General features: G+C 30.6%; 1 protein-coding gene across 1 annotated transcript; it reads left to right on the top strand.

The window, feature by feature from the left end:
* The first annotated feature begins 596 nt into the window (after positions 1-596).
* On the top strand, positions 597-8,887 carry LOC134686461 (uncharacterized). Its single transcript, XM_063546132.1, has 2 exons — positions 597-938; positions 6,477-8,887. The coding sequence occupies exons 1-2, from the start codon at positions 756-758 to the stop codon at positions 6,867-6,869; spliced, it is 576 nt and encodes a 191-aa protein (XP_063402202.1). The 5' UTR covers positions 597-755; the 3' UTR covers positions 6,870-8,887.
* Positions 8,888-11,508: the final 2,621 nt, after the last annotated feature.

Here is an 11,508-nt window from a genome sequence, read left to right on the forward strand (position 1 = left end):
ACTTTTTTTTTAAAGTACAATACAAAAATACGGTAATTACGAACTAAATATAGACTGTGCTATTTGTAAAAAATATTTATGATGAAATATCCATTAATCCGTCTAATCTCCAATTGTATAAAAGCTAATATATCGGCGACATGTACTTCTTATTTGCAAATGTCGCGTATTCATCTTGCAAAAGTTCCTGTTGTAACATAACAAGATTAACGAGATCAGGATAGGTTGATTAATTAATATATAAATATTGTTCTGATCGATGATAATCACATTAAAACTTTGACATGATTTTTCTGTATACGAAATAATCCATTCGGAAAAACACCTATGAATTCCTGAATACCCGTCTAATAGCCAACAATCCTTTCAACAATAAAATCGCCGAACATACTATCATCTGTCAAACGGTTTAATAGGATCTAATCAGTCCCGTTAATAATTCTTATTCTTTAAAATTTAATATCACAATTAATTAATAATTTTTCAATAGTCTAAAGATTTATTCGTCTGATAAATGACTCATCCGCAAAGTTCCATTTTAAATAGCTGCCGATAACTTATTAAGTGGGCCCTACTTTAATATCTGTTTACATATCTAAATTTATAAACTAACGTATACTGATTTCACCTCAGTATTAAAGCGACAACGATAGACGAAAGTTCTCTTCGGAACTTGACAGATTTTACGTGACCTAGCGGTTGTAATTTAGCAATAGAATCTAAACGAAAGCCTTTGGCCAATATAACTTTATAAGATGGAATGTGAAAAGAATGATAAATATACAGCAGGAATAGAACTGTCTAACAAATGTAGAGAATTTTACCACAAAAGAATGGAAACAGCAGAAAATGTGAAACAAAGACTCTCTCCAGTGACAGGAAAAGAACGGAAAAGATCTTCAATAGACACGGCGATGGAAAAACTAGGAAACGAAATGGTAAGCTTTAGTTTTGGAAGTATAATATATTAATAATTTTGTAAATGTATTGCTATTTGTAACTCTAAATATTGAACAATATAGAAAGACAGTATTAAAATTTTGGTTTATTCTTTTTCACTACATTGAATTCAAGAAGTGTGAGACGAAAGTGAGCATAAAATTAATTAAAAAAACATTTCAGACATAATATGTACTACGATATACACTTTAGATAAAATTGAAAGTATTACTTTCGTATATTTTTCTAATAAATGCAAAAGTAAGGAGAGAGTTGTTATAATTGATCAGCCATATACATGTACATTACTTACTTTAATCATCCCTAATTTTTATCACAGCTGAAAACTATTATGTTTATAACATGCATCATGCACTTTATTACACAATCAGCGCAATCTGGCACCAAATTACCATCAAAATACAGATATAATTTTCTCAAGGAAGTTCTTTTAATGTATCAGACATACAAGAGAATACTAACACTCCTCTCGACTAATCGTTTTTGTTTTTCACAACAAGAATAAAAAAAAGATAAGTTACGAAAATGCACTTTGTTGTAGGTACTTCGATACTGACATATATGTTTTAAATTGTTTGTTTTAAAGTTGTTATGTATATGAAGGAAACTATGTCTGTGTTTAATGTGTGAAGAAAAAAGACTGTTTGAAAAAGATATGAATTATTGCTCATCTTTCAAAAGGGACAAGTGAGGTCTTACAAATGATTGAATCCGTATATGTTGTATTTTTTTCAAAGTTTATCTCCTTTGAAACTTCTAAACCTATATAAACCAAACTCTATAGATTGGCTCGTATCATTACTTTAGAAATATATCGGACAATTAAAAAATATAATCGAGTTCTCGGATGTACTTTTTTCCTTGAAAACTTGAAAATGAAAAAAAAACACAATGAATATTCAACATTGATAGCGCTCTGGCTAAATTTTTTGAAGTTAAATTACTTTGAAATGTACGATATAATTTACATTGTAAGCAGTCTTTTCAACAACTCTATACGAATAATTTAGTGTATAAATATACTGTTAGTTCGTAACAAAGTATCAGCAATATATCGGACAAGAACAAAAATCTGTATAGATTATAGTAATGCCTCTCATAAAAATTAATAGTATTGAAAACGAAATTGAAGCTATTAATCTCATTTTGATTCGAATTCTTCAAAGTTTTACATAAAAATATCTATGAAGAATATGAAAATCAGTAATGATCGAATTTTTTGGTGGGTAAAGTCCCGTGGAAATCTGATACATGAAAATCAATATTGTAAGTGCTCTCAATCCTACATTTGTCATCGGAGTTTACCAAGATTTACACCTAAGGTTACCATCCAAATATCTTAGACCAGTTTATTAAATCAGCGCAGACCAACTATTTATACAACAGTCATGTTCCTGGAATGTTCGCGTGATAAGTGTTGGGGGAGATATTCGCTTTAGCAATTTTATAAAAATTATTAGAAACTTTTTAGAAACAGGCAATTGATATATATAAATTTTTCAATAGCTTTCCCATTTTATATACTCCTTAAGTGGATACATTGTATCCTGATCGACTATGTACAACGACTTAGCTTCGTGGTAAATTAAACTAAAAAAATGAAACTCATTTCCATTCCAATACATGGTGTACCTATGTGTCATCATAGCATATAAATGGTTTACGATCAGTTCAAAGACTCTGAATCATAGTTCATATAAATTATGCAACTGTTTATGTATACGAATACCATTAAATTAGTTTTTATGTTATGAGCGCTCAACCCTCCCCTAGCCTTGGACAATGATGTAAATGTATACATGTTTTAAAAGATATAACTGTAGAAATCAGTTGAAATTGGCTTTACTCATTAGATTTGCGCGAGATGCACACAATTAACTAACCAAGACTAAAATCACAATATACATGTAGTTAGCAATACAAGTCCTGTCATACTCCATAAATGTTGATAAATGTGTTGTTCGAAGGCAGGAACATGTGTTTCGTGTGGTTGCTATCTGTCCTTGTTTTCCTCATTTTATGATGATTTGGTTTTAATTACTTCAGACAAGAAGTTTCAAGCAGACATGGAAGATTTTTTTTTCTGAAATTTCAGTGTTTTATGTCTGGCAAATTAATATACTTTCAAAGATATGTAGAATATGAGATTTGTAATTTTTCACGGGTTTAAGCTCACACTGTTGTAGTATTTTTTGTACAATATGTGTGTCATTCTTCTAAAATAGTCACCATAGCATACCCCTTTAAATAAGAAAACCTTTGGCTTCTCTGGTGTCTACAAAGATGGCATTAAATCATCGATGTTATTGATATCTCCTAAGGAATTTCCGTTCAACAAGATAACATTTATAAAAAAAATTACATAAAGAAACGTTTATGGTCTCATATTTCGATGTTTTGCCCCGTCATGAATGTCTGATAGTTTAAACGCCTATTTTTAAAACCCCTTACACTATCCAATACATATTGTCTTCGGACAAAGAATAACATTGACGTGTCGTCATAGATTCAATATTTATCAAACAAAAATGACAAGGGCGTCATCTTTATTTATAATTGAATAGGTTTTTTTTCTATTTTTGGTATATTCAGTATTTAATCATTAGCCTTATGATTGATAAGATTATTGAATTTCACTTTTGATTTTTGTGGCAATAGTTCAATCACATCATTATAAAACCATTTGTACTTATAAATACTTATGTATATAGAGTTTACTACTACGAACTCTCATCAAATACCACTTTACCGGGAATATTTCAAGTTGTTCAATTTTTACGGCGATTAGAAACGTCATTAGTTTCTTCCTAAATTTGCCAAAAAAAGAGTATAAAATTGTTCATATATTTTACACTAAAAATTCAATAGGTCATAATACATTTTTTCGAGAAATAGTTGGAGCGGGGTTATTTATAAACTTGGTCGAGGTTTGTTTAAACGGGGTTACTTGTATTGGCTATTTCACAAATAAAGAGTAATAAGTGAGATAAGTTCGCAGTACTATCAAGTTAAGGTAAATCATCCTATCTTTATAAAAGCTATTTCCCTATAAAAAATATTTGATTAATAGTCAAGACAGTTATTGTAAAAGAAATGTGTATCAAATTTATCAAAACGAACGAAATAGTTATAAGCAAGTCCATCTCCTATAATCCTTTCTTTTTTTTCCTTTTTTTTATATTAAAATTTAATTTTAAAAAGGTATACCAATGACTAACCGACCTTGCGAGGGATGTAAAGCCAGTAAGGTCGTTTAACACTTCCATCATCAATAAACAAAAATCTAAGCCTAAATTGTTCACTTTCATGTTATCAGATAAACCGTGTCTATCTATTTAAGATGTAAATAAAAATCATAAGACATCACCACCAAATACGCTAATTTAGTATTCCAAACCCTTTTTATGCTTAGTCAATTGCTGTGGTTTTATTATATCAAATAATTAAGACAACAATTGACCTGTTTAGAGTACAGTAACTATCAGATGAGAGTGTGACAGACGGACGGACGAAACGTACGGAATCCTTAAACTAGATAGTAACTAGAGTGCATAAATAATGATAGTGATTTTATTGGAAATAAGTTTAAATTACATTTTTTGACAGACACCAGGGGGTAGTTTTATTGGTATGATTTAGATAGAAAGGATTTATCTTATCAAACAATACATGATTTAAGAAATAAATTAGAAAAAAGACATTTACTTTGGGTTTAGAAACTTCATTATTTGGTGACTGAGATTCTTGATAAATATTGTATTTTCACAAAGGTTAACAATAACATGACGTATGTAGGCCTGGAAATCAGTTTTGAATACATTTTGTACAATAAACCAAAGACGTGACGAATTATCTGTTGATATGCCTCAGGATAAACCCACTAGAGCTCCTACTTAAAGTAAATTGTCTATACTTGTCATACATTCTTCTGATAAGCCGCTGAACAAGATATACTTGTTTCCAATAACACTTACTGATAACCAACACGTAAAATATGGTCTTAAAATGGACAGAACTGTGCAAATGAGAGAGCTTAATGTGCAGTAACTGAGAGAAAGGTCGTTTCCAGGCAATTGAGGCCGATTAATTTATTTTTAAATCCAGTCCTAGTTTGCCCAAACCACAGTGATACAACGCAACAGGACTTCTTTACATAAGGGTGATTAAGATGTGAAAAGATCGATTAAACATAATAGATTTTCTTACCACAATAACTTCCTCTGTTTTAAAAGGTGTTATATGTTTACTTTATATAAAGGAAGTGCGTACCAGCAAAATATTGAATTTCAAATTAGAATAAGACGTTTCCTTTCCTTCTTTACACCCATATCCTATATAAATACTTATATTATATTGAGGACACAGGTTTACGTGCATTTCTGAATAACACAATATTTATTCAGAGGACACTGTTTAAACATGGTGCATATCCTGTACAATGCTTAACTTATAATACATTTTAATAAGATAATTTGGTTAACCTTGATTCTAAATTAAAAGGATGAATTATTGTTTATTTAAATGACTTATAGAATATTGAAAAAGTAATACTAGGTTCACATAAGTTTTTCTGAGTACCACAAGGTCGTATTGTTATTTGTTATTTGTTCCTTGAACACTATGGTCGAATATGTTTGTATTACGCAATTTAAAAGCATGTTTGTAATGTTAAGTAAATATACCAGGTAGCTTTATAAAATTGATATGTTACGATAAAGAAACCTTTTCAGTGAATAAAATGCATTCAAATTGTACCTATTCATAGTGAATTTTGACTTTGATATATGCAACAGTTGTATGGGAAAACTATTGCTCATCTACTTACTAAAACACAAAACTATGTAAATCATTGAATGAAGTAACACATGGTTAACTGTTCATTTTGACTATTTGAAATTTAAAAACTATAAATTTTGGTTTACACCATCGCTTTCTATAAAAAGTGCTTGTACTAGTTAAGAAATGAAAGTTATGGTCCATTAGTTTAGGTTGTCGCTCTGTTGTAATATTCTCTGCACGTCGCTGAAAAGTTTTTACTTAACTTTTGACATAAATACGTTATATGGGAACAGAATGGAATCAAAAGATCGTGAAATATACGTGTACTATACAACAGATTTGCAAATGACTTTACAGATTAAGAATTTCTACGTAAATTATTATTCTTTTGAAAACATTGAAATTATTTTTTAAAAAAAAACATAAATTTTAAAGTGGATTTTAAGAGGCGACGTAAACTTAACAGAATTCTATCGTTATGTATTAGATGACTTATCTTTTGTGCATATACGGTTTGTCATGATTTCAGTTTGATTAGTTCATATGCAATTAATTATACATGTACACAATTCAAAACAAAACCAGAATCTGCAAAACAGTTTAAAAAGCGAGTGTGTAATAGGATTTTGTGTAAGTTCACTCTCATGTATAGGTAAAATGTGAAGTAATTTGTTGCTAAAATATAAAATTTTACATTAATGCGATAACTTCTAATATTCTTTAATGTTTTTTTACAGGCTTCCCTTATGGACCAAGACCTATCCTTAATGAAACAACTTTTAACTCTAAACGAAGCCATAGAAGATTTGAAGTGGCGGAGCAGAAATAACAGCAGAACACTCTCTACAAGTTCGTGCGATCTTAGCGAGTCAGACATATCCTTATCAGACACAGACATGGTATTCCAATCTGAAGACGAGGACGTGAAAATAAGTTCATCTGAAAACCACAAATGTGACTCAGTGGAAACAAAGTGTGACTCTCAGACATTCCAATTAGACAATTCAAAAGTTTTAAACAATCAAATAAATGACGACAAACTGTGGACAACGGGGAATCTATTAGAAGAAGTCAGTCATAAATTATTGGACCTCGATGGCTCGTGTGATTCTGGTATCAATATTGAATAACAATGTACAAACTATATGTTAAGATATTTAAATGTAACAAGAGTTAGATCGAGATAGCTGACGATTGAAACATCGATTAACATAAGCGTTGTATATTAGACTGCACACAAATAGTAACAATTGATCTCATACTATTGTCCACATGGTGACTGATATCAATTTTGCAGCAGGTGCGATGAAAATATCTAAAAATAACTTTTAGGATATTTCAGTGCAGTAATAATCAACATTATATGAATATTAAAACAATGAAGAAATTTAGAAAGATCCCTTAGGCCCCATAATTCGTCAGCTATCTCTTCTGAATAATTATAAATTTGTATTTCGACACACCTTTCATTGAGGGTAGTATTATAACGATTGGCTCTTTGTCATGAAATTCAACAAATAATAATACAAATTCATAATTGTTATATAAAACATTTATGCGAGGGCTAGTTCAGATGAAATAATATAAAAAATGTTTAAAAAAGTCACCATAAAGACATCATGTTATTAAGTTATTTTTTTTATAAATATTAGATCTAAATAGTTTTCTGCACATAAAACAATTAGAACTAACAAACGTGCAAATGAGTTTTTTGAGGGGAGGAGGAGTCTCGAGAGAAATTTGTCGAGAGGGTCACAGAATGCAGAAAATAAGGGAATTTCAAACCTTTGAAACTTTAAAATATTTCGCATTCACTATAAGTAAAATTTTTTTTTAGTGTTTTACTTAGGTAGCTTTTTCGAATGTTTCAAAGGTATCCTAATTATTTTAGTAGACCACTACTATGATACTGCATAATTACTGGGATTAATTTCCCATTGTTATATTCTGACGTCATAAACAAATAGTCAGAGTTTCTTTTAAGTTTTTTATGAAAATGCATAAAAAAAATGCATTAAAAAGTGCTTGTTTTCATTTTCAACGTGATAGAAAAATAAGGTTTATTGACGTCGATAAAACTTGTGTTGATGTTGATATTCAACGGCGCTTTACTTTTATATAATTATACATATCGGTTAACCATGGGTTTTTTTAAATGGTAGACAAAATCATGTTTTTTTAAGGTAGACAAAATAAAATAAATATCCTTGTTACCAAATGAATCTTGTAAAACATGTTTTTTCAACAGTTCCGACAGTTCATATAATGTATTTCTCGAATTTTAAATATGTTAACTGTTATACAAAGCATGATCAAAACTGTGTTACTTAGATCGTATAGAGTTTGCCACCGTTATGACTGTATTTTGTGTTTAACATGCTTTTAAAACGCACAGGGAAAGTGAAGATGTAAATAATTATGTTTGATCTATCAATTCAAAACTGTCTGTTTATTTTGTACAAGTGAAATTCAAACAAGTTTGGGTTAAGTTTATTCTGTTTTGATTTTAAATTGTTCTGTAAACAAACTTATATATTGAAATAATCCTTCTGCAGAAATACAATAAGGTAAAATCTATACTGATGTTTAATTTCTCCATGTTAGAGATTGTTATAAGGACATGTGAATCGATGATAAATATCAAACTTGCGTCATGTTAATATATTTCACCTTTTCCTTCAACTTTCTCACAAATGCTAAACAAATATGGGACAAATAAGAACAAGCATACTTTTGCATCTACCTAAAGTTCTTTGATGTCTATTTCAAAGCTTGCATATCTGTAATTTGTATTTTCTGTGATATATTTTCTCTAAAAATTAAAAACATTTATTTAGTAACTTCAAATATTGTTTGCTGAACTAAATGTAATTTGTTTAATGACTCTTCGTCATTGACCTTACCTTTTTAACATTTATTTAGTCTTATATCTTCTTAAACTTTTATTCCAAATTATAATTTCATATTCTTTTACATTTAAACAAAAATTAACGAAAACATTAATATGATCAATAAATTCTACTTGAAAGTATATTTTATGGGGTGTTTTTATTATGGAGAATCTTTTAGTTAAAATACGCATGTTAAATCTTGATGATTGACTGTGAAATTAATTGGATCTTTAACAAAATAAATCTTTTGGAAAACATGTCTTATTTATTTCAATGCAACTTACATGTTCACATGTAGTCTAGGGCTTATGAAATAAGAATGATTGTCAAAACACATGTGTATTTATATACAGAATATAGTCACTATCATTGAAAAAGATATATGCTTACCTTCTCTTCACATTCATATACTTAAATTGTGTCTTTACTGAAGAAAAATTAATGTAAGACATGTATGGAATTGTACTCGAAATGCTAAAAAGTATATGTCATAAACATTTACCTTATGGAATAAAGTGTAATTATACTCATATAACGGAAAATTCGAAACAAAAATTATGATCAACTTTCTACAAAACTATGAAAAAATCTGTTATTCAATACACAACATTCATTGCATTTCCGTCAAAAAAATTGGTTTTAGTGAACATCATTCGTGCGTTCAGGAGCGTCGTCACTTCCGTTCCAATGTCGAGCGAGTGATTTGAAAACTGTGATGCTACATTGCACGAATTACTAAGCAAATTGAATTCTCATAATTGACAATCAGCAGCGCTGTCATCAGGGAATTGTGATTGAGTACCTATAGAACAAACATTATTTTTTTAGTATATCCTGCACAATGACGATCACTAAAACACATTTGCATTGATTGATTGATTGATTGTTGGCTGCTTAAAATAGATTGGCAAAACAAGCATGCATGTTCAGGACGACAGCAAATCAACAAATTATACAATAGGTAGTTTCTGTAAATAAGGCCGTTCGGTATGAAGGTCTATGATATTTAGACTATCAATGAAAAATGGTATTGGATGGGGACACAACACAGGCCATCTACGGTTTCCCCTTAAAGGTTATTTCCAGGGTTCGTCAAAAAGGGACAAAAGATACCAGAGGGATAGCCAAACTCATAAATCGAAAATAAACAGACAACGCCATAGCTAAAATTAAAAAGTCAAACAGACAAATAATAATACAAAAGAAACAACATAGAAAACTAAAGACTAAGCAAAACGAACCCCACCAAACAGAGGGTGATCTCATGTGCTCCAAAAGGGTAAGCAGATCCTAGAGTGTCAACCGTCGTGTTGCTCATCTTATAACAAACCCGGTAATGATTCGAATTCGAAATCATGTCGTATAGTTTTGTTTTCAACTGACCCACATTGTCAATTTCTACATGTAAGTCAAGATATGAGACCGACTTAACTGTATCTGTTGTATCCTTTATCTCTAGTTCGATGGGATAGATGCGTTCAACATAGACACGAAATATTGAATTATTTAGTGAAAGAACATAATCTATATAGCGGGAAGTAAAATTTAATGATATTGCTACTATTTATCTTTCTTCCAAAGAAGTTCCTGTATGAAGTAAGTCTCATAGTTATAAAGAAACAAGTCGGCAAGAAGAGGGGCACAAGCGGTTCCCATAAGAATGCCGAAAGTCTGTTGAAAAACATGTCCTCCAAACGTAACAAATATGTTGTTAATAAAAAAAAACCATCAAGAATCTTGATAATGTCAGTTTCAGAGAATTTTTTGTTTGAATATGAGTAATTTTTTTACAAAGTAGGATTTATCCCCTCCCAAGACAAGATACGTTTATCTACGTTCGTCATTCTTTTTTTATGAAACACAGAAATACTACCTGCATGTTTCAATAAACTCATCATAGATACCAGGACTTAATGTGTCTTTTAGTTTATAATGGGGAATACGTGTGTAAAGTGTAGAAAAGTCAAATGTTGTAAAACTAATGCAAGCTGAGAGGTACTCTAAATGAGGGACAACAATACCAGAGGCACAGTCAAACTCATAGATTGAAAATAATCTGACAACGCCATGGCTAAAAATAACAAGACAAACAGACAAATAAAAGTACAGAAGACTCAACATAAAAAAATAAAGACTAAGCAGCACGAACCCCATCAAAACTGGGGAAGGGTTAACAGATTCTGCTCCACATGCGGCACCCGTCGTGTTGCTTATGTCATTACAACTCCGGTAAATAGTATAATTCGGTAGATCACATTCGTGAAAGTCGGAGAGTTTTGTTGTAACGATATAAGGAACATATCAGATATTATCGGTGAAACGGTTATTCCATAACGGTCAACCATTTAAAAGATCTTTGTATTTTTTTAATATCCACATCTGATTCACGCCACCTTTAGAATAGGCAGTTTCACAATAATTTTGAAGCCCGGCTTTGATTGCTGATAAAACAGATGATAATAATTTAGAAAGAGGTTTCGTGGAGCAATTGGAAGACCCAGCAATGTACTGTTGTTTGTAAGGACACTTATGTAGTTAAGGTATCCAATACGGCAATGGAAGATCCAGTTCTTCATTTTTGAAATTCCAAAGGAACATAGAACATACCTTTGATTATTCAGGACTTCCTTTTTAGTAAGTGTCGTGAGGGTATATGTTAAGATTCCAAGTTAAGTGAATTGTCAATACCTCACCCATTTATCCAGCATTTTATGTAATGAGATTTTCTCACAAAAACGGTGTTGCTTGTGGGGTTTTCCTGAGGGAACAACAACACTTTTGTCATGGAGGAAGGACAAGTGTTTTGCAAGATTTGGGTTTTTAAAGATTGACGTAGCATGCGTATTGATAGACCCATGTAGTATCTTGATTCTGATTT

Source organism: Mytilus trossulus, chromosome 1 (genome assembly GCF_036588685.1).
Source record: "Mytilus trossulus isolate FHL-02 chromosome 1, PNRI_Mtr1.1.1.hap1, whole genome shotgun sequence".
Lineage (NCBI taxonomy): Eukaryota > Metazoa > Mollusca > Bivalvia > Mytilida > Mytilidae > Mytilus > Mytilus trossulus.